General features: G+C 45.6%; 1 protein-coding gene across 6 annotated transcripts in view; it reads right to left on the bottom strand.

Annotated features, from left to right (window-relative positions):
* Positions 1–7,863: 7,863 nt before the first annotated feature.
* The window catches only part of ST3GAL1 (ST3 beta-galactoside alpha-2,3-sialyltransferase 1), a 158,246-nt gene continuing 141,522 nt past the window's right edge, over positions 7,864–24,587 (bottom strand). For all 6 annotated transcript variants that reach the window (XM_006123533.4, XM_006123530.4, XM_075920091.2 and 3 more), the window contains 4 exons: positions 19,452–19,631; positions 15,567–15,612; positions 13,669–13,788; positions 7,864–11,391 (listed from right to left, as the gene is read on the bottom strand). In XM_006123533.4, coding sequence (XP_006123595.1) covers positions 11,218–11,391; positions 13,669–13,788; positions 15,567–15,612; positions 19,452–19,631 — 520 coding nt within the window. In that variant the 3' untranslated portion in view covers positions 7,864–11,217. The remainder of the gene's footprint in view (positions 11,392–13,668; positions 13,789–15,566; positions 15,613–19,451; positions 19,632–24,587) is intronic.

The raw sequence follows: 24,587 nt of genomic DNA, 5'->3' as shown, positions 1-24,587 counted from the left end.
AGATTTCCAATGCCCTGGTTGAAATGGGTGAATTACATTTCACTGTCCAGAGACCCATTAATCTGTGGGCTGTCTCATTTTCCCATTTCTTTGCGTATTACAGGAAATAAAAACATTGTTCCCGCTACAGTTACTTATACAATTATTACTGGAGCTCCCCACTTAGCCATGAAATGACACATCTGTGGACCAGACCTTCAGCTGGTGAAACTCAACAGAGCTTTAGTGGAACTACAGCAATCTCCATCAGCTGAGGCTTTGGTCTGTTGCCTCTTTGCAGGAAAGCGCTCGTCTTTGGGGGAAAGACATATCGAGCCAGTGCATTTAATGAGGCAAAGGTTGAAGAAGCAGTGAAACGGAGACAGTCATTGATCATCTCTGTAGCTGTTGCAATTGGTACTTAACAAAATTAATTCCAGCTCCGCCAGTGACCGAAATGGAACGACACTAATGTTTGAATAGATCTGTTTAACTTGGAGGAGGTGCTCAGGGATCGATTTGATATGCACTGCTATTATTACTGTGTGCATTCCCAGACCATATGCAAGCCCCAAGCATGGATCCAGGAGCCCATTGCAAAGTGGATGTTACACGGCCTATGTTGTCCTTGTAGAATCTCGTACTTTGGCCCATTTTATGCCACCCTTACTCATACCATGTAACTGGGTTGCTAGGCACAAGGGCTGTGTCTACACTGGGCCACTTATTCCGGAAAATCAGCCGCTTTTCCGGAATAAGCTGCGAGCTGTCTACACTGGCCCTTGAATTTCCGGAAAACCAACGATGCTCTACTGTACAAAATCAGCGGCTATTCCGGAAAAACTATTCTGCTCCTGCTCGGGCATAAGTCCTTATTCCGGAACACTGTTCCGGAAAAGGGCCAGTGTAGACAGCCCAGTAGTCTTTTCTGGAAAAAAGCCCCGATCGCGAAAATGGCGATCGGGGCTCTTTTCCGGAAAAGCGCATCTACATTGGCCACAGACGCTTTTCCGGAAAAAGGGCTTTTCCGGAAAAGCAGCCTGCCAATGTAGACGCTCCTTCTCCAGAAAAACTGAAAACAGAATAGTATTCCGTTTTAAGCATTTCCGGAAATTCATGCCAGTGTAGACACAGCCTATGTGTGGTATAAGGTACTACTCAGTGTGAGGTTGGCACAACCTGGCCCTATCGACTCAATTGTCTCTTGGACTGACCAGAGCATCAAGCATAAGGGTCTGTCTGTACCAGAGCTGGAAGGTGTGGAGCACCAGCTAGAGCAGACACAGTGGGTACTAGCTCTGCTTGAGTGAGGGTGCCAAAAATAGAGGTATAACCATGGCAGTGCAAGAAACTATCTGTCCCATTTACAAACCCATCCTAGACCATAGGACCAAATTCAGGGCAGCTAGCCCTTCCCGCTGCTTGTACCTCCCTGGCTACACTGCTAGTGCTCTTGCTTAATCATGGCGTCACTGGTGTGACTCCTTGAGGTGGCTTCCAGCTTCCAACTCTAGTGTGGACACAATATAAATGGGAGCATGACTCCCCCTTAACACACTACCTGGCATCCTGAATTGTGTGGGTCTGGGCAGCAGGGGTAAGTGGACATGGTGCATTGACTAGTCCGCTTTGCCCTGAGCTGGGAGTGGGTGGATTCTTGGTTATGCCACTGGCCCTGCAATAGAGAGAACAATCCATGGCCAGTGTTAGGAGCCAGCAGCAAATTTCTACTTCCTAGAAGCAAGGAAGGGGAAGGGCAAGATTTGTGCTTCCCTAAAGCATGATTCCTTCTCAGCACTGCTCCGGGGAGAGTGTCCCAATGCACTGCCCCCTAGCTGAGGCTGAAAGCCAACTCTAGCCCCACAGGAGATTCAGGACACATTGCAAGTCCCCCTCTTTTCCAGGGAGGGATGCCTGGGGAGTGACTGTGGGGCTGGGCTGTGCTGGACGTGATGTTGCCCCGTGAAGCAGAGCAGCTGGTCCCCTACAGTTACTGGTGGCAGGGCTGAGCTGGCATTTAGGTGCCATGGGAAGACCTCGGCCAGACATAGAGGTGTGTGAAGGGGGAGGGAGTGGGGTGTCTGCTTAGGCTCTTCTGACCTTCGCAGTGCTCCTGTGCGTAGTCTTGGGTTTGCACCGCCCTGTGTGGGCTCCTCAGCAATAACAAGGGTCAGATGCCAAGGGTCAGCCTTGGAGAGTCACCCATAGGGCAACCTTGCCCTGGGGAGCGTGGGCAGTAAGCCAGTGTAGGGGCGGGACTGTGACTGCTGCTACAACAGCCTGATGCTCAGAGCACAGAGATACACATGAGCAGGCTCCTTTGCAGCACTTGGCTTGGAGAGCCCTCGGGAACGCCAAGGCATATGGTGAGATTCAAACTGGGCTGCTCTTTTCCCTGGCCTGCAAGGTGATGGGGCCTGCTGTCGCTCACGGAGATGAGGTTTCTGGGCTGCGTGTGAAACTGGAGACCAAGGGCATCAAAACTCCTGGGCTAGGTTTGCACCAGAGGGAGCATTCATTCCCTTGTTCTGGCCAAATTTATGTTGGACTATTCACCCCCAGCCCACAGGAGATCCAAGTGTCCTGTCTTTTCACTCTGGTGCCATATTTATTTTCACTTCCTCTCCTGACACGCGCAGTGGAATGGCTGTGACTGTTCAGACAGCTGCAGTGCTCAACCCCAGAGGTGGCTGCATCTCAGGAGCACATCAAGCTATTCTTAATCCGGATTCGGCAGCATCCCATCCAGCTGGAGCTGTGCCGAGGTGCAGGACTGGAGGGAGAATTGTTATCACAGCAACTGGGGATGGGTTTCTTCTAGAGCCCCTTCCAGAGAGCAGTAAATGGTGCTGATTACCAGCTGCCGCCTTTCCTCCTTTCCCCAGCTAGCCGGCCAGAGTCGGGGAACCAGCCCAGGGACAACAGCAATCTGTTGCTGATCCAGGCCAGCAGCTGCGCGTTACCTCCCGCGGGCAGGGTGGGAACTGTGGGGGGCACCCAGCTTTACTCCGACCGGGGGAATTGTAGGCTCCCCTCCAAAGTTCACCCCCAGGTGCTCATGAGTGAAAATTGAAAACTTCCTCATCTGCTCTAGGTCTATAGCTACATTAGCAGGGGGAGGACAGAAGGGGCGACTGCCCCAGGACCAACCAGTTCAAAGGATACTAGGGCTCCGGCTGCTGTCACTGCTGTAGGCCCTTTTACATTGTTGTGGGAGCACCACACCGGGTTCCTTGGGCAGCACTAAAGGTTGGGGAGGAGGGCGCCATGCTCCAGGCAGTGCTGCAAGCCAGATGCCCTTGACTCTACCCCTTCTGGGAGCAAGGAACATCCCATCCCACCTTGCCTAGGGGCCCATGGAGGCTGTTGGCTCAACTATACATTAGTGATGCAGCTATGCTGTTGTAAGCTCTCTAGGGTAGCCACTGTAAGCCAATGGGAGAGCACACTCCTGTTGACTTAATCATTTCACTCTCAACCAGCGGCGGCAGCTGAACAGCTGGAGACACTTCCACTACACTGGTGCGTAGATTGGTGTAACTTACGTCAGGCAGGGGTTGCCTTAGGGCAAGTTTGCACTACGTGAGAAAGTTGATCTAGGTATGAGCGGCGAGGAGTCCTGTGGCACGTTATAGACTAACTGAAGTGTTGGAGCATAAGCTTTCGTGGGCAAAGACCCACTTCGTCAGATGCATGTACTATTTCATGAGGTTGAAAGATTTCCACTCCATATGGCTAAATGCAGTGTCTTGCATGGTGTCAAGTATCAGAGGGGTAGCCGTGTTAGTCTGAATCTGCAAAAACGATCTAGGTATGCAACTCCAGCTATGAGAATGGTGTAGTGGGAGTCAATATACCGTAAGTCAATTTTCTGCAGTGCCCCCACTTCAGGAAGTTGAAGGGATGAACTCTCTGATTGATGTCCCTTGTTCTTTGCGACCCTGTGGAGGATGAGCATCAACAGGGGCGCCGCCAGTGGTCAATTTAGTGGGTCCTTACTAGACCCGCTAAATCAAATCCTGAAAGACTGATCTCAGGAGTGTCGATCTTGGGGTAAGTGTAGACTTGATCTTACTTATGCCCTTTGCACATAAGTGGTAGTGCAAACATAGCTTACGATTTCACCTTGGGCGAGCTATCAGTTGCAAGAGCACCCCTGGCAGGAACATATCTTTTTCCCAGCCACAATGCACCTTCCTTGGGCTACCAGGGGGACATTGCACACTTAGACCCTCCAATCTGCCCTCCAACTTTGGCCTAAAGCCTCAATAAATAATGAGGGCAGGAATCTGGCGGGAAGTCTTATGAAAAATCTCATTCAGTGTCACTTGCGCTCTGGCATCTGGCTTGCAAAGGCAAATCCCTTCCTGCTCAGCTCTCGCCATTCATCACTTCCTCTGCAGGGAGAATGTCTCTGCTGTTTCGGGAGAGCTTTCCATAGGCTGAACAAAGTCCCGGGGTGTGACACTAAGTTTTGGCAAAGCATGATATCATGGGCATTATACTGGAAGCTGCATTCAGTGCTGGCAGCACATAGGCACAGAAGAATCACCTGTGCCAACAGTGCTCAGTGCTAACTGGGCACTGGCTAGGCACATGTCCAATTAATAGCACAAGTTAGCGTCTAGTAGTTTGTCCCCACTTACTCTGGGCTGCCTGTGATTTTTCTGTCCCATGCCCAGTCAGTGAATTCTCCCAAAGATCATCTGTACTCCTCTTATCGCTGAATTCCCACCCCAGGAGTAGATCCGTATCATCATTCTCATTTTGTTTCTGGGGACCCAAACACCAGAGAGGTGAAGCGTCTGGCCCAAGCATCACAGACACTGCTAGGACTAGAAACAAGGACTCCAATGCCAATTTCCCTGTTCTGTCTTCTGTACAAGAATGTTAAGACAGAGGGCTCCTATATAAAGATGTATCTAACCTCATTGGACTTTCCATTAGGTGAACCACCTTTTATTTCACACTGTGAGACAATGACAAAAGTCAGTCGAGCTCTCCCACCTCTTTGCAAATCTACATGAAAGACAAGAAATAGAAGCTGTGTTTTTAAAGGTGTTTTGGGACCCCCTTGTCTTTTAATCAGGTTTAATTGCTGCTCTAGCTAGGAATCATTAAAGAAATTCGTGCTAGGAAGAGAAATCTATATTGTCCATTTGTGAATGTTGTTGCTTTTCTGGAATAAACAGAATCCTTCATCTGGCTACTATAATTGGTCCGTCTGTCTGATTTCCTCCTTGCTGCTGCCACATTTGTTGCAGGCCCTTGCAAACCGCTTGTAATTTTATGCAAACTACCTTCCGGGCAGCATCCCAACAGAGTTGTAGCTCTTCCACATAGTTCTACCAGTGCGTTAACATAAAACAGCAAGAGAGTTTCAAGAGCCGGCTGCCCTCTCTGCCCATCTGCACTGCCAGAGCTTTAGGGAAACAGAAAGGAGAACCCCTTAGGGACTAGGGAAAAGAGCTGTTCCTACAAGACTCAGGTGCACAAGCTTCCGCATTCTGGCGTCATGCCATTTAACAGCGGGTCATGCCAGCGTAGATTCCAAGCAAGAGGGGCCAGGTGGGTCCCAAAATGGTATGAGATTAAAGGGTCTGGTTCTTATCTCCCTTGAACTGATGTTTTGCATCTCACCTGCACCAGGGGATAGCAAGAAGACATGCAGCTGCCACTGTGGTTAGATCCATTCTCCAAGCCACAGCGGGCAGGTCCTGCATCTCAGTCCTCATGGAACAACTCAGAACGGCCAATTACGTGGCCTATGTTGGGAACCAGGCAAGGGCACCTTAACATGTCTGCAGTACCCACAGTGCTCCTCCCTGCCATGTCACACTGGCCGGCAACTCATCTTTTCAGCGTGTTTAATGTGGATGAAGCCGTATCAGTCAATCAGGGTCAGTACGTCACTGATGCAGCATCCATTAGACTATGTGCTGGCTGGATAAACAAGCATCAATTTGCTCTCAGGGACATTGCCTCTAAGGACAGGCTAACGAATGGCCCTCCAATAACAGTCAGTCAGAGTACTGTTTAAGTCCACTAGCAAAGCCAGTTGAATCGCACGGAGTTGCAGCTGGATTGTTCTACCGCGGTCTCCTATTCCTACCGGTAAGCAGGCTGCTTGGATTGCACTTCAATGGATGGGATTTTGCTTCTGAATTACATTTATAGCTGACAGGCTCTGTGCCTCCCCTCAGCTACTTTTGAAAAAGGCTAGTCAGTGGAAAAAGCCAGCTGGAAACGAAGAGGCTAGCCAAGAGCATAAAGAGAGCAGACACTTAAGGAAAGGAAACACACTTAGGGTACGTCTAGACTACTTTTTTTTCCCTGAAAGGAGAGATGCAAATTTGGCGCTAATTTGCATATCTTCTTCCAATCGCTTTTTCAAAAGCGGGTTTTTCGAAAGTGAAAGTAGGCGGGATGTAGTTTTTTTCGGAAAAAAACTTTTTTGAAAAAAACCCACTCTTCCTAAAAAAAGGAGGTTTACACGGTTTTTTGTCCAGACTACTTTCACTTTCGAAAAATCCATTTTTGAAAAAGTGATTGGAAGAAGATATGCAAATGAGTGCCACATTTGCATATCTCCTTTCAAGAACACCCCCGTAGTCTAGATGTACCCGGGGAAACCACAACAAGCTCTTCAAAAACATCCCATTGCACCAGCACTGAATCCAGAATTAGGTAAGGATGCTTTGAACGGAACCCTTCCTTTTTCATGAGGTATTAGCATCTAATGTGAAACCCACTGAAGTCACCAGGCACCCTTCCATTGATTTCAATAAGTTCTGTTCCACATTATTTGGGGCATGACATAAGGTTCAGAGGAATACACTTGTAGAGATACTTCTGCATGGGACCCAGATATAGCTGGGGACCCTGCCAGCTAAAGGGAAAAGCCCAGAGCTACACTAAGCAAGAGGCAGGAGCAAACTCTGGAGAATTAGGAGGCCCCAAGGAATGGAATGGATTGCTGAATCTGAGAATGCAGGGGCCAAGACTGTAACAGGGTTAAAAAAGATGCATTCATGGAGCTTAGGCCCATCAATGGCTATTAGCCAGGATGGGCAGGAATGGTGTCCCTGGCCTCTGTGTGCCATAAGCTTGCAATGGGCAATAGGGGAGGGATCACTGGATGATCACCTGTTCTGTTCATTCCCTCTGAAGCACCTAACATTGACCATGGTGGGAAGACGGGCTCCTGGGCAAGATGGACCTTTGGTCTGACCACTATGGGCGTCCTTATGATTCTAATTATGAGCTAACTTGAAGGGGACAGTAAGCATGAGCTGTGATGGTTTGGTTGGGGGAAGGAAAGGTACTTTGGCAGAGTAAGATCCAGTTAAACTGCCCATCACAGGAGACTAACTTGGAGTACAACTACACTGCACACTTATTTCGAAATAAGCTGTTCCAAAAGAAATACTCTGAAATAGCTTATTTTGAAATAGACTAATTTTGAGGCATCCTTGTAGTATAGACGTGCTGAGGCAGGCTTCCCTAATGTGGACGTGCTACCTCAAATTAGAGCCCCAGGAGGCACTAGGGAGTAATTAGTTTGAATGGCCCTGGGGAAGAGCTATTTCGAAAAAGCAACAGTAGAGCGTCCACACTGCAGCTATTTCGAAATAACTCTTTCAGAATAGGCATTATTCCTCGTGGAATGAGGTTTACAGAAGTCGGAATAAGCTGCCCGTTATTTCGAATTTATTTCGAAATAATGAAATTGCTGTGTAGACGCTCGCATTGTTATTTCGAAATAATGCCAATTATTTCAAAATAACTGTGCTGTGTAAATGCACCTTTGCAGAATTCATGACCATGTCATTCTGTGAGACAGCAGTCGAGGGTGCCGAGAGAGAGATATCTTTGACAACCAAATCGATTATAATTAATTTATTTTGATTTTTACTGAATTGAAAACTTCAACAATAAATAAAATCTCAAAACATAAGTGACCCAGACTCCTTTCAATCAGAGACTGATTATAACAATCAATGCACTCCAAGGTAAAAGAAATAGGGAGAAGCATCTGAAGACACCTTTCCTCCCCCAAAAAAGTGCTCAAGAAATTCAGTTTGGTTAAAAAGAAATCATGCAATCAAGAGGTGCTTTGAAGATTTTGCATTGGTAGCAAATGCAGTTCAAGATTACGAAACTTTGTCACATGATTTAACATTATAACTTTAATCACTATTCAGTTCCTAGCAGGAAAACGGTTGCAAACACTGGCAGCAGGAATGGAATTCTCCAGTGATCTCTGTTGGTGCCTCTTCTCTTAGAAACCAGTTGGATAAACAGAGCAAATTGCAAGCTAGATCACCAGATCTCATTGACTTTCAACTGGAATTTGATCCCAAACTGCCAACTTCTATTACCAACCAATGACAGTTGGGCGCTGAACTGCCAGGAGCTCCTTTGAAAGACTCCCCTATGTAGGATTTAAATATGCTGGGAATGTATCCGCAAAGGTTTTCATTTACAAAAGAAATTCAAAACTAATGTTCTGGTTGTACACGTCTCTGCAAAACCCAGCCATCAAAACACAGTCTGAAAACATTTCACTGCTATTAAGTCAAATTCTCAGCATATATGTTTTTAAAGTAAGCGAGTTGAGGACAATGGGGTAATCTGTCACCAGACTGGGAAACACTTCATTGCAACAACAACAACAACAATAATAAAAAAGTGGTAATATCAAAAATACGGTTCAGGTGGATAGTATTCATTCTTCTACAAAGTGATTTTAGAAGGTAAAATAAGTTTTATTACAACTGTAGATTCATGCCCTTATCCTGGAAACATGCATGTGAGTGGTCCTCTTGGCCCTCTTTCTAGGACAATGGCTCTTAATATCCGGGTCGTTAACAAGTGTTGGGTTTTGAGAACACTGCCTTTCCCCTAGTGTTGCAAGGAGGGTATTATGGGTAAATGGATGGAGAGCCTCTAATCTTTTCCATCCATGTGAGGATTTTTTCCATTCATGTGCGAAAAGAATTTTGTTATGTGCAGAGATGCACCACCACTAGAAACACAAAACCTTAGCTGTGGACATTCTGCTAATCAGCTGGGCAGAATTTGAGTTTCTCCTGCAAAAGTGCACAGCTTACATTGAACACGGATGGAAAACTGTGAGCGAGGGATATCCTGTTATGGAAAAGTTTGGCAACTACTGTGAAAATGATGTGTGGGAAGTTTGCCCTTTAACCTTTATGAATCCAAAGGGCCAGCTCATGTGTGTAGTTATTCACATTGGCAAGTGGTTGAAGGATGGAGGTCATAAATAGAGAGCATTAGACGAATCTTGCCACGACAATGTAAATTTCAACTTTGAAGGTACACACACACCCACACATGTGTGTGCACATGTGTATACACACACACACACACACACACACACACACAGAGCAAAAAATGTGGGAGTGAAATCCTGCCCCTATTATAGGCAGTGGCAAAACTCCATTGATTCAATAGGGCCAGGATTGCGTTGTGAGTGCTGACATTGCAATAATTAAAGTGGACACTTCCACCAAATTAGCTAATGAATGAACATGCTGTTTCTCAGTTAGCTCTGTGTGTGTGCATGTGTGTGTTTAATTACCACAGATTCCAATCACCACAAAAAAAAAAAAAGAAAACAGCAGCTCTTTCAGGATCTGCTCCAAAGCCCACTGAAGCGCTGAGAAGAGACTGCCACTGCAGCCCTTGGCAACGCTCAGAAATTCCTCGAACCCCATGCTCATAATGTTGTGATCTTCAAATCACCCTCCCCACCTGATTTCATACTTTAACTCATGTTCAAAAGATCAGTGAACAGAACTGAAGGTTAAATGGATTTTAGGAAAAAAATGTGTAAACAAAGCCCCCCTCCCCACAGGATTTCTTATTCACCCCTTGCTGCATAGAAGTTAATATATGCATTAGTCTGAAGACACAAATCTTTCTGAGTTCCGGATCATCCTGTAGACTCAGTAGGTAGAGGATATGCCCTGGTAGATACCCATGCAGTTTTGTTCACTCCCATACATTGATAGCTCACATCCTTGTGCCTGACATTTTCACTTAGGCATCGCCTTCTAAGTTGTAAAAAATAGAATAAAAAATGTCCTGTGAATTTTGGATTTTTTTTTAAAAAAAGGTAAAAGTTACCTTTAAAAACTATGCTGTTTCCCCCCATGTCAAGTAGAAGATAGGAGACGTCATTATTAGTTTAGAATACAAAATGATACCATGTAGAGACTAAGCTTTGGTTAATTGTTTTTTTCCTATAAAAAGTTTAATTTCGGGATTTTCCTCTTTAAAAAAATTACATCTGTTGCACATATATAAAAGGCACATATAAACCACTGAAAGAAAAAAAAAGTCCATTTCACTTCCTTAAATGGATTCACTAAAAATTAGCATTCAGAGTACCTATATATATATATATATATATTTTAAAGAAACCCAAACAAACTAGTGGCTAAGAAGGCCATTTTTGCTGGCATTTTCAATCAATCAATCAATCTCATTTTGTTTTTCTCCATCTCATTATGGCTATGTAGGATGCTGTGCTAAAAATGCAGTTATTGGAGATGAAGGATTTGATCCAGAATTTCTCAGTGCGGATTGGTACACTCAAAAGTAGCCACTACTCCTTGCAAATCAGGTACATCACCTTTGTTCAGAATACAAAAGGGAACCAGAAATGATACACTGAACAGAAGAGATGGTTTAAAGAAAGGATGAACAGCAGAATAAGTGAATATGTTCTTTTGAGGTAATCCTTACTACAGTGTTCAGAGCCAGCCGTGTTGGTGTGGCATATAGGAAGCAGTATTCACTTCTCCTTTCTCTTCAGGGAATTCCTATGCAAGGAAAGCACACACATACACACACAGTATATCCTAGAAAGTGATACCCTAGAGTTTACCCTAATACCAAGAGGCAGATCTCGCCAAGTATTTCAAGATTTAACAATTCCATACATCCCCTGTGATTTGTTCCCCATAATTGATCCTTAGATCCATCAAGTCTCTATTCTCAAATAAGGAATTCAAATTCCGTATGGAACCAACATTGCATGTGAATTTCATTCAAGAAGCATCACAGCAATGAAACACACTTCCTCCGCTGCACAGTCCGATATTGAAATAAGGTCAGTGCCCAAGATCATCTTCCATAAGCCGCTTTAAAGACTTCAGTCACTGCCCCCTGCTGGAAATTGCAGCCACAAATCCCTGCCAGTGGTAAGGGTCATCTGCCCTTGAAAAAATGTATTTTGTCAATGGAGGCAAGAGTCAAAGTGATATTGGACTCAAAATCCCCATCATGGACCTTGGTTTGCCGAAAGGCCCCTGCGGAAGGATTGTTTTCCCAGTAATGATGCCAGTTGCCATTGCTGTCTGCTCCAAAACCATACACATCCACCTAAGAAGGGAGAAAATGAAAAACATTATATCCTCAAAGACTTAGCCTTCTGCCATTTTGAGGAAACTCTGGCGGTTTTCAACTTTTTCTGCACTGTTCTCTCATTTATTATTGATGTTGTGATAGCTCCTAGGCACATCAGTCTTGTGTTAGGTACTGTATAAACAGAAAAAGACACAGTCCTGCCCTGAAGAGTTTTCAATCCAAGGAAATCATGCTGGAATCTCATTTTCCTGAATCCCTTCCCAATGTCACCAGGACATCTCTCCAACTTAGCTTCATGTAAAGAACTGAATGGTCAGGACAGCCCAAACCAGTTAACAAAAACAAACAAAACAAAACAAAAACACAACAAAAAACACCAACCAACCAACCAACCAACCAACCAGACAGGATTGGGGAATAAGACAGAGAGTATGTTATTGCTTCTATATAAAACCATGGTACGCCCACATCTTCAATACTGCTTACACATGTGGTTTCCTCATCTCAAAAAAGATATATTGGCATTGGAAAAGGTTCAGAAAAGGGCAACTAAAATGATTAGGTATTTAGAATGGGTCCCATATGAAGAGAGATTAAAAAGACTGGGACTTTTCATCTTAGGAAAAAAAGGGGGGGATATGACAGAGGTCTATAAAATCATGACTTGTGTGGAAAGAGTGAATAAGGAAAAGTTATTTACTTTTTCCCCATAACACAAGAACTAGGGGGTCACTAAATGAAATTAATAGACAGCAGGTTTAAAACAAACAAAAGGAAGTTTTTCTTCACACAGCGCACAGTCAACTTGTAGAACTTCTTGACAGAGGAAGTAGTGAAGACTAGGACTTTAACAGGCTTCAAAAAAGAACTCATGGAGTAAATTCATGGAGGTTGGGTCCATCAATGGCTATTAGCCAGGATGGGCAGGAATGGTGTCCCTAGCTCTGTTTGTCAAGGGCTGGAAATGGATGACAAGAGAGGCATTACATGATGATTCCCTGTTCTGTTCACTCCCTCTCGGGCATCTAGCAGACAGGATGCTGGGCTGGATGGATCTTTGGTCTGACCCAGGATGGCCGTTCTTATGTTCAGTTTTCATGAGCTGAAGGTGGAGAATCCCATCTCTACTGAATGAAGACCTCAGAGTCAGGAGACATTCTTGCCCCTTCTCTGCCATGTTTGACTGGGTTTTTCCAAATGACAATTCTTGTCTCGTCACATTTAGACGACTGTCCACCCAGTGCTGCAGCTGCACTGATACCCAAAGACACACTTCCACAGTGGGTCAAATCCCACCATTCCTACACAGTCCTTGGTTAGGTATTGATGTCAGAGGGAGTTAAACTGAGGGTACATCTACACAGCAGCTTTATTTCTGAGTAACTGATGTTATTCAGAAATAACAAAGAGCTTGTCTACACTACAAGCCACTATTCTGAAATAACGGTGAGCTGGAGGACTTCTTGCTCTGACCCCTGTAACCCTCATTGTATGAGGAGTAAGGGAAGTCGGAAGAAGAACGTTCCAGCCTCGGGGTTGCTCTAACTTACATCATGTGGTAACAGTCTCCTCACTATCATTACCCAGCTGGAGATTACTGGAGCACAATGTAATCTGGCCCTACCTCCAGCGCTTAATTTGTAATAAAAGAGGTTCTGGGGTTCAAGCAATGAGGTGCTGAGATCAAGCTATTTTTTACAGTCAGAACTGATGCAGCAAACATATAGGAGGTGGGGGAACTGCCAAACATAGAGGTGCTGGGACTCAGCCCTGGCACTAAAGGTGATGCGTAGGGGAGAACATGGCAGGATGAAGTGCCTTCCCCCCCTAGATTGGCCTGCCAGGGCAGGGAGGGAGGAAAGAGAAAGGGATTGTGTCCTTCTTTCCCTGCCCTTTCCCTAGGGCAGGTTTGGCTGCTTTTCCTGGTAATTGGATGGGGAGCTGGATGGAGCCTCTTCTGTCTAAGAGAGCCTTGCTGGACTGAGCTGTCAGGTGGCGGGGAAGGGGGACGGGAGGAGGAAGGGAAAGAGGGCTCTGCCTTGCTTGGCCCCTTTCCCCACAGCAGGTCCCACTTCGTCTCCAACTCCAGGTCAAAGACACGTATCGTCTAACAGCTGAAATCCTAAACGCGGAAGGAAACTCGAAGTAAGAGGAAGAGGCGATGGAAAGAGGCTGATAAAGATGAGCAAATGATCTAGGGATCTCATGTTAGCATCTCCTCCAGTTACAGCCCTTGACTAACGCGGTATCACCGTACTCTGAATCAAGGAAAAGGAACCCTTTGTTTTTTACCTCGTCACATAGGTGAAGTGCAAATATCACGGACAGAATGCCTGTCGAGGGGTATCTTCCATGATGCTGCAGCCAGTGGTCATAAACATATTTGATAAACCGGGGGTGATAAACAAGGATCTGTGGAGAATCGGAGAGTTGCGTTCATAGTTAGTAACAGGGACTTCTCCCTAACAAGGATGTAAACTTGTGCTTAACATTTAACTAGTTAACAGATTAACTGATTAAATGGGGCAGGCACGGCCGGGGATGGGGGGTGCTGCTTCTAGCCCCATGCGGGTCAGGAGCAGACCGCTGCCCATGGCAGGACACAGGCAGGGGGCTGTTCCCTGGATACCGGTTAACTGTTACTTGGTAAACATCACCCGTTAAGGATCTGGACTCAGGCTTCTATTTCCAGCTCAGCTTCAGTCTCACCATGTGGTTCTGAGAAAGTTCCTTCAGGCTCTGTTTTCATACAGCTTAAATCCTACCCACCTTCCTCCCAGGGCAAGGATGGGGCAGGTTTCTATGTACATAGCACCTAGAGGCCCTGGCAGGAAAGCTCCAAAGTGCAGCAAGTGTTCTAGCTCCTGTTTCTAGGCGCTGTCCCAAATCCTTCTCCCAGTTCAGTTAAGGCAGTGGTGTGCTTGGCAGCTCCCCAAGTCTCTTGTCCCTCATTCCTGGGTGGCACTGATAGACTCAGGCCTAGTCCATGCCTCTCTCTGTGTGGCTGCTCCCTATTCAGGGTGAAGTGGAAAGGCAACATCCACTGCTCTCCCCTCCCCTCATCTGCAGTGCTGGCTAAGGAGACGGTACTAGGCCAGGAGCCCCCGCACCGTTAGCTCCCATGTCTATAACTGCAATACTCAAGGTATGCCCGGAAGCTGGAAGCATTTGTTTGACCTCTTTATGGGAAGTGAATTTCCCAGGCTGACCTTGCTCTGAAGGCCTGATTGGCACTGAAATCAATAGGAGTTTTTCATGGGCTCCACCCTCTGATCTATTTAAAGTGAACTTGACTTCCTCTTTGTGCATCCTAAGGAAGAGTTCCTTAGACCAGCAGCTCCCAATGGGTTGGAGGGGAGGAGGGGGCACTCCTCTGGAGTAGAGAGGCCACCAAACTCTCTGGGGTGGGGTGAGGGGCGATGACCCTTCTCACTCAGAGGTTGCAATGCCTGTCACGGTGGAGGGCAGCTGGGCCAAATCTCGCTAAGTAGCACTGCATCCTGGAACACAGGGTCGCAACCCCCCACCAGGATTCTTCCATGCCGAAATCAGGAAATACTGCTCAAAAACCTCGCAAATCTTAAGCTGCGTGCTTTTTGAAAGGTTTCCTGGCCTACAGGCTGTTAGACACTCAGCTCAAACGACTGACTTATTTAAAGTAGAATTCTCTTTCTAGGAATTAATATATTAAATAGTCAGGGGAGAGGCTTCAGGCTGAAAAGAAAGTTTAGGAGTGTGACGGAGAAAGATTGAACATTCCGGGCCAAGAACATGAGAATCCTCCCTTGAGCTCAAGCAACTTAATTAAAAAAAAAAAAGCGCATATAATTGCTGATGCAAAGTAAACATAGTATATATCCTTTTCAATGCTAAAGCGGTGTTCTTCTAGACTTTAGTCTAGTTCAAGCTGAAATATAGAAATTGTTGCACAGGATGGGATCAGGAGGCCAGATGTTTCCGATCAGTACCCGAGTAAGCTATAAAATCATAGTGGGCAGAAATGGCACAAGTTTCCTCCTAGCCTCAATTAGTTATTGCTGAACCACAAGGCTAGCTACATTTTTAGCTTAGCTAAAAATGTAACTGTGGGCATTTTGATTCCTTGCATACTTCCTCGGATCCTCCCACAGTTTTTGTGGCACCAGTTGCTGCAGGATAATTAACAGAATAAACAAACAGACGTAACTCACCTTGTCTCTCTTCACCTTGATTTTACGTGGAACTGGCGCGTATGTGCTGTTAAAGAAAATAGTACAAAAGTCAATAAAAAAATCAAACAAATGGCATATTTTAAAGTAAAAGAAAAGCCTATTTTCTTAAAAATATACCAGGAAAAGGTTAAATAAGAATGATGAGACTTGAAAATAAATATAACAAATTCATGGAAAACGTGCTTACCAATTCAACATCTCATTAAAAAGTGACCACACAGAAATGAATTGCACCGTAACTGCCAAGTTTCCTTTTCAGCCTGATGCATGCCTTTTACATTTCACCACTTGGGGGAGACTCCCTCCCTCTTAATAGTTCTGCCTACGGCTTCATTATTTTCAGCGGCATAGTAACAAGTATGAATAATACCTCTAACAGAAAAAGTCACCTCCCGCACCCAACCCTTACAGTGGCCCTCAGGGCACTTTCACACAGCTGGGAAGAGTCAGAAGTTGCCAGTAGCTAGGTAAAGTTCTTGGTGGCTACTGTAGTGCTTGTGAGTCCCTGTACTTGTTGAAAGCCAGAGTTCTTTGTTCAAAAAGAAAAGCCCAAGTTTCCTTCACGTCACATGCACAAGCCATTCTGGTATAATAAAGTGCTACCATACTATTTGTTGTTTTTTAAGTTTATCCTGTGCAGACTAACTTGGCTATCACTCTGAAGCTTTTATCTCAGATTGTTAACCATAGAATTAGTTGGGGGTGGGAGTGAGGGAAGGAGGAAATGAACCTGAAGGAAACAAACAAACAAACAAAGATGCGTTTGTTCTGCCACTTTTCAAAATGTACCAATTTTTCAAAAAAAAATTCTGCAGTTTTTAACTGCATCTCTAATTAATTTACTGAAACAAACCAGAATTCCCACAAGCTACATTCTCTTCCCCCTCGTTGAAACAGATTTTCCAGTTCTGAAAATGCTGGATTTTGAAAATCCCCAGCATGTGACTTTGTCTCCCAAGCAAAAGTGGGATTAGAAACAAACAAAAATAAAAAAAATAAAAAAAGGAAGCGTTGAGAAAACTGAAAGTATTTCTGTAAAAAGCATATAAAAATCTGGCTTTCATTTCTGGGAAAAAGCCAGATTTGGATTTTTGTAGAAAAAGATTTCCTTAGAAACATTTCAAACAGCTCTGATAATCAGTGGGTAAAGATATCCATCTAAAATGTATTTTCACTGTTCCTCTCTGCTTTAAGGACTGAAGTTGGGAAAAGGGCAAAAACATTTCAGAAAACTTTCTCTGGGAATGAAATAGTTTGACACAGACTTGCTCTCTGCATGCAGCCGGACACAAAGACATCACCACTAATGTGTGCTATATGGGGGTAAATGTCCTAAGGTTGTGATTTATAACCAGGATATCACTTCTAACTTAAGTACACAATTCCTTAGACAGAAAAAACAATGCCTGGGGAAGGACCAGTGACTGCTTGTTGAGCAAAAGAAAAGTCAGTTTGATTGCATTTGTAGTTCAATGTTGGCAAAATGCAATTACCAACAGAGAGTTGAATTGCCACCATATGGACTGCTTGTGAAAAATGTGTGGGAGGAATAAAGGCTGTCCTGTTGGTTTTACTACAAGTTAATGTGCGATGAAGTTACCAAAGTGGAACGTGAAGCAGGGATGTTTTGTAAATTACAAGCATAAGCTTCTTTTCTGCCTCAGATTTCAACAACGGCTGTTTCAGTGAAGAATTGCCCCTCTGCCCCGGGTTAGTTCAGCAGATGTTTGGAGGCTGCCCTTGCCCCTTTCCCTAGCTAGCTGGGTCAACAAGTGGATGGGGAGGGTAAGAGGGAGGTGCTGGAGCAGTGGGATGGGCACAAAGTCATGGGCCAGCTGTTCCCTACCTGGTTCTGAGTTCTTCTCCTGTGCTCTGTTTACTTAACCTCTGGATTCTGCCTGAGTCACGCAGCTGGAGACAGTTTAAATCTATGTAGTATCAAGACCCCACCTCTTTGCTGCTCCCTTGTTCTTGCTCCAGCAGTCAGCAGGCTATTTATACATTTAAAAAGCAGAGGCACAGCATCTGGGATTGGGCACAATCAGCAGATTCCTGGCTCATGCCCAGTCCCCATTACCCCACTGCCCTCTGTGGAGACAGTGCTGGGGGACTGCCTTTTAAGCTGGCTTCCCTCCTTCCCCCAGCACCAGCTCCTGCTCTCTCCTTGCTGCCTCGGATAGGCTATCCAATAAGCTTTTGTTTATTAGATAGTCAACTAGTTGCTTACATCCCTAATCTGAGTCTGTTGTCTTTGGGGCTCTCTTGAAGTCTATTATGCTAGCTATCTGAGAACCTCTCAATGCCAAATGGCAAAGGATTCAATGTTCCGTAACAGCAACTCCAATCAGGTCCAACAAATACAGGTTCATAATATTTATATCCATAAAGGGTTTTGTAAGGTGGCCAATAGAAGCTTACATCATACAGATCCTCATAATCACTGTGTGTATTTATGGGTGATACTTAAAAAGTTATGTTCATATGTTGAAGCTATATTCCTAAGATGTGTTTTAGAAGCAGAGCTGGCAAACACGTTTTCCATCAGGCTGAAAGAATTGGGTTTCTTTAGTTTAGAAAAGAGAAGTCTGAGGGGGGACAGAACAACAGTTTTCAAGTACCTATAAGGGTGTTGCAAGGAGAAGGGAGAAAAATTGTTCTCCTTGGCTTCTGGTGATAGGACAAGAAGCAATGGGCTTAAACTGCAGCAAAAGAGATCTAGGTTGGACATTAGGAAAAAACTTCCTAACTGGCTGGGTGGCTAAACACTGGAATAAATTGCCTAGGGAGGTTGTGGAATTTCCAGCACTGGAGATATTTAAGGTCAGGTTAGGCAGACATCTATCAGGGACATGAAGGCAGGGGACTGGTCCTGATGACCTCTCAAGGTCCCTTCTAGTTCCAGTATTCTATGATTCTAGAATATGATTCTATGATTCTAGAAGACATAGGATGTTTATTCACCTCTCTCAGTTCATTTGAAAGTTTAGCATTGCAAGCCAAACAGAATGGGATCTACATTTGTATTCCAAATCAACCGAAGGATATGAAATCAAGACAGGAAGACACCAAGTCTAACTCCTTGAAGGGTGAGGCTGTTCAACAAAACCTGGATCCTAGTTATTACTCACAACTGGCAGCTCCGTCAAAGATTGAATCCTTGGGAGAGAATCTACTCTATAACCATTGATAAGTTTAGAGCAAGGACTGCGTTTTATATTTTGTTTCCGGCTTGTAATCAATTCTGCTTCCAGTATTCTTAGTAAGCACTCATTTGAAGCATTGAATCTCTGATCTTTGTTGATAAATGTATTATTGTTTTTATTATAAATACATCTCAATCCTGGGGCAGTAAGTGTGAATCTTCTGTTGACTCAAACAAGCCGGCGTGTATACCAATGTGTTCCCTCTAGTCAAGCCGGTGTGTTCCCTCTAAATTTGTCCATCTATGTGCAGAATAAATTGTGTTACGTGCACCAAAGCATATGCAGATGTGCACCACCAGTAAAACACATGCTGCTAGTTGTGAGCACTTGGGGAGCTCTGCTAAACAACTGGGTGGCACAGCTTAAAGGGAACACAAGTGCCCAGTGACGGGCTGGATGTCACACAGGAATACTTCTGAGGAGTTCTGGGACTGCAGTGGACCAAGTGTGAACCTGCCATGCAAAGTGAGAGCTAGCAGAGCTCTGAGAAGAGGGCTTGATGGGCTGAAGGCTTACCAGTGACTCCCTCATACTGAAGGAGTCATTGCAGGGGGGAGAGGGAGAAACAAGGTGATTCACAGGCCTGGGCACCCCTAGAAAGATGACACAGCGGCTACGTTCCCACTCAGTTTGAGCACTGGTAGGCCTCAGCTTTACTTACAAGTTTATGGTGCCTGTGGTGAGTGCACTGACAATCCAGCGCAGATCCAGCGTTTTGAAGGGGATCACAATCATGCTGACGTTTTCTGCCAGGTCCTGGAAGCTCTCGGGGTAAACAAAGTGGTGAGTCGTTTTGCTCCCAACATCGGTCTCAAACCCAGCGGTTGGAGCACGATTCATTCTGCAACCCAGAAAGCAGAGACAGAGGGGGGAAAAAAATCAAGAGGAGAAATTGTTCTGATCATTTCCATGACTTGCTTGCTGGGGTGGGAGGAGAATACAGTCACTGGGCAGGGTCCTCGTTTCCATCCAGAGTATGTTTACGTGGGAGGGGTGTGATTGCAGCATGGGGAGCTACCTGAGTTAGCTATAATCTAGTGAGATCAAAGCCAGCTAGAGCAAGGGCGGCAGTGATTTCAAGGCTAGCCTCACCCAACCAGAATCCCTCAATGGCTGCCATTCTAAGGCTCTCCTATGCTGCCGTGACACTATATAGGGGAATGGACCTACATCACATTAGCTAGACTAGGCTAAAGGGATCTGAAGGGCATGCAAGGAATTGTAGCACTGAGAAAGCAGTATGTGTAGGAGTGAGGCGGGGGGAGGGGGGGAGGGACCAGGGGCCCTGCCTCTCAATAATCACTGAGGGCACAGAACTCCTCGGGCCCTGGGGCCACGGAGTCAGGGAAGACCAAGCTCCTGTCAGGGCCAGGTCTGGGGCAGGGTAGAAAGAGAGAAGGAGCCAGGGCTGGGTGGAAAGAGGCAAGACCATGGGGTCGGGGTAGGGTGAAGGGATGGAAGATTGAACGCCTGCGGGGGCTATACGGGGAGATGGGTGGGGAGACAGCAAGTGTCTGTGCTCCCCCTCAGGGGGTTAAAGTTTTAATTCCTGCGCACGTCTCTGTGTGGAGGTAATAGCTGGTCTCATGTGCAGGACCGTGCGAGACAGTTCACAGTTCCACCAGAAGCCCTCAAAGCCAGAGCAAAGCGCTCTTACAAACACAGGGCCATCTCAGCTAGCACCGTACCCCAGGAGGAATTCCACTGATTTCAATGGGACTGCCCCTGGACTAAGAAACTGCTTTGAGTGAGCAAGGGAAGCACCCAGCAAGGTACTCTGAGTGGTGACAGTTTTTCAATCTGCTCCCAGTGACACTAGTGTAACCCAATGCACAAGGACCAAACATGGACGGGCTCCTACACCACTCCCACGAGGAAGGCGACTGTCACTCCCGTTTCACGGATGAGGAAATGGAGGCTCATACTCGTTAAGGGACATGTTCAAACTCGCACTGTGAAAAACGGTCAAATCCTGGCCTAAAATCCAAGCTCCCTGGCTCCCAATCCCATGCACTAAGAGGTTCCCAAAGTGTGCTCCAAGGAGCTCTTGGACTCCACCCAATGGGCCCAGGGGCTCTTCAGGGAAATATTAGCGACAGTTGTAGAGAGTGATGTGTTTTGATAAAAAATTGATAAGACAGGTTATTTATAAAACAATTATATTGAAAATTACTCTTGATTCAATAAAAAAAATTGACATTGCAACATGAAATGGGAGCAGGTCGGGATGCAAGTGACTAGTTTAGTTACTACTCGACTGGTCATTTCTCCCTCCATCAGAGGCAGCAAGAGGGGAGGGGGGAGCAGGAGCCAGTGCTGGTGGTGGGGAGGAGCAGGCTTAAAAGCCGGTTCCCCTCAGCACCATCTCCGTGGGAGGGGAGGGAGAGGCAGAGGTACAGAGCAGGACCGGGCATGAACTGGGACAGCTGAGTCCTGGCTCATGCCCAGTCCCCCACAGTGCCTCTGCCTTTTAAATGTCATGAGAGCTGGGCGGCTATTACTATATTTAAAAGGCAGAGCTGCAATGGGGTTAGCTCCCTGGGTCAGCAGGTAACCACGTTGCAGCTCTGCAATTTCCTCCCATATCAACTAATCGAGTAATTCCATCAACTACTCAATTAGGTGATTAAATGCAATTTAACATCCTTAGGGGCAGGGGCTAATACTCTGTGTAGCTCTGTGAAACAATGATCCTGAGCTGAAGGCGTGATGACATATATTAGATGCTACAAACATCCAATTCAACGGTCTAGCTTATCTCTTTACAAGTCAAAGATTTAAGATGATATGCATTTCCTGCTTTCTTTGGACCAAAGCCCACTGCAATAGAATTCTCTTCATGCTGCATTCTCATTCAGCGTTTCACAATACAACCCTGCCTACTCTTATTACCAAACATATTCTCCATGGATAAGTGCCCCAAAAAAGAAAAGTTGGCTTCTAACAATCAGAGTTTTGCTGGTACGAACAAACAAGACAGGAAAAAAAAGACAATCCTAGCCTTTTGTGACTGAAAAATCGGAAAGTGAGCTGACAAAGAGGGAGCCCCTCTTTTTCATCAGGTTAGCAGCAGGTAACAAGAAACGCAGGAGTTTCTTTGTCTTGGAGGAGTTATTTGTCTTTCCGATTTACTTGCCTTGGAATTAAAGATGCTCGTGATGCGCAGCATGTGGTGTGCAACAAAGTGCTTTCTAATAGTTCTGAATTCCTGCTAAACTATGAAGGCATTTAGAAACAAATCCTTCTGAATACAAAGGAAAAGGCACAAGTTTTTTTCAAGGGAAAGCATGACGCACTTTCAAATAATAAACTCTCAGTGATGAAATAAATTGCTAAATCAGACAATGAAAACACAACAAAAACATCCTACAAAATGAGCAAGTATGAGCAATCTAGTAAAAAAGTGGTAGCGGGGTATCGTCAGGTAATACTGGTGCGTGTCACATTAAAGATCTTGCTGCTGACATTGAGAAAGAGTTAGTAATGGCTGCACCAAGTTTTCAGGACTCTATAAGGGCTCTGTGGTAGAAAAAATTGGGGGAACCCTGTGCTACTCCCCTGCCATTGAGCCCTTCATGTACACAGCAACCTCAGCTTCCATCTTTCACACTGATCCTTTATGGTTACTAAATATAAGCCCCAAGCCAGATAAAACTCAGCTGGCTTCAGGGTGTTTCACAAACATTGTAATTGGCCAGGGCTCAAAGAAAGGGCTGTTTGAGCCTTGAGTGAGTCTGAGCAGGTGGCAGATGTAGCTGTTTCAGTGGGAGTCAGGGTTTTTTCTGAATCCAGAACACAGCCAGGGTCTCGCCACAAATGCGCCAGGCTTGAAACCAAAGAAAATATCTGCATGAATTGCCACTGCCTGCCTCCTCCAGGACTAAGGTGTGCGTACAGCCCCCACTGGCTCCAGCAAGAGCTGTCTGCATATCTAAGGGTATGTCTAGACTGCATCCCATGAGAACATCAGTGCTCCTGCGGAAATTCAAGCGGCCAGTGTAGACAGCTGGCAAGTTTTTCCGCAAAAGCGGAAAAACTTGCCAGTCTAGACACAGCCTTAGGTTATGTCTAGACTGCAACCCTCTGTCGGCAGAGGGATGCAGATTAGGCAGGTCGACATTGCAAATGAGGCAAGGATTTAAATATGCCCCGCCTAATTTGCATAAAATGGCCACCACGTTTTTCCAATTCAGCACTTTGTTGGCAAAAAGCGGCAGTCTAGAGGCGGATCTGTTCAGAAAGAAAGCCTTTTTCGACTGAACCCTTATGCCTCCTGCAAGAAGGTTTACAGGATCTGTCAAAAAAGGCTTTCTTTCTCGACAGATCCCCCTCTAGACAGCCGCTTTTTGCAGACAAAGCGCTGAGTCAGCAAAACGTGGCAGCCATTTTTATGCAAATTAGGCAGGGCATATTTAAATCCCTGCCTCATTTGCAATGTCGACCTGCCTAATCTGCATCCCTCTGCTGACAGAGGGATGCAGTCTAGACATACCCTAAGGCTGTGTCTAGACTGGCAAGTTTTTCCGCTTTTGCGGAAAAACTTGCCAGCTGTCTACACTGGCCGCTTGAATTTCCGCAGGAGCACTGATGTTCTCATGTAAGAAATCAGTACTTCTTGCGGAAATACTATGCTGCTCCCGTTCAGGAAAAGTCCCTTTTGCGCAAAGCTTTTGCGCAAAAGGGCCAGTGTAGACAGCTCAGATTTGTTTTGTGCAAAAAAGCCCCGATCGCGAAAATGGCGATTGGGGCTTTTTTGCAAAAGCACGTCTAGCTTGGCCATGGACGCTTTTCCGCAAAAAGTGCTTTTGCGCAAAAGCGTCCGTGCCAATCTAGATGCTCTTTTCCGCGAATGCTTTTAATGGAAAACGTTTCCGTTAAAAGCATTTGCGGAAAATCATGCCAGTCTAGACGTAGCCTAAGAGTGGAACCATGGCTCCATCAATCATTCTGATTGGAAGGGAACTCTCAAGGTGAGCTAAGCTCTGTTCCTGTTGTGAGTTCTTCCTCCGGAAAGCAGCACTTTCCCAAAGGGTTTCAAGGCCGAGCTGGTGAATTAAGCTGCTTGAATTCTGACACCAGGGTCAAAATTATCTGCAGACCACTTAAAAAGTGTCAAGATCTTTCCTTCCATATTTTTCAGGGAATAAATCCAGGGCTGCCACTTGTCCATGGGAGAGCTCCAGTTTTCCCAGGCTTGACTCAACATCTAGAAAATCGAGGATGTAAGGGTATCTCAAGCGGCAAGATCTCAAAGCAGGATTAAGCAGCTGTGCATGTGGCTATTAGCTATTATATAAAAGCCTTGGAAAATGGAGAGGCCTGCAGCCATACAGACTGGGGCTGGGGAGGGGAGAATTCCCACCAGAGGGTCCTGCTAGTGATGACAATTCCACAGGCAGAATCACTCTCCTCTGAGCTGCCTCTGAAACTGCCCCCCAATAGTGTGAGTGCTCACAGGGGTGGTTGACATAAACAAAGCTTCTGACAGCTGGGGCTGCTGAATCCCCCATGGCATGTTTTGCAAAGATAAGCTTATTCCGCCCAGATCTCCAGGCTAAATTCCAATGGGGGTAGTTACATTCTGCCTGGTTAAAATTCAGCTTGCCACTTCTGTTGGATACAATGGCCCTCATTTGCTACCTTAGAAGCTGCCCACTGTAACACAACTGGTGTTGTCTAGTTGCTTCCTGTCCTACCCGGTCTTGTACTGCAGAACAGCTATTTCATTCCACAGCAAAACAGCTGCCTGTCAGTAGTGAGTGAAAAATAACGAGTGGTCCTGTGGTACCTTAGAGAC

This window comes from Pelodiscus sinensis, chromosome 2 (assembly GCF_052426305.1).
Source record: "Pelodiscus sinensis isolate ZL-2025 chromosome 2, ASM5242630v1, whole genome shotgun sequence".
Taxonomy (NCBI): domain Eukaryota; kingdom Metazoa; phylum Chordata; order Testudines; family Trionychidae; genus Pelodiscus; species Pelodiscus sinensis.
This window is presented reverse-complemented; position numbering and strand designations above follow the sequence as displayed.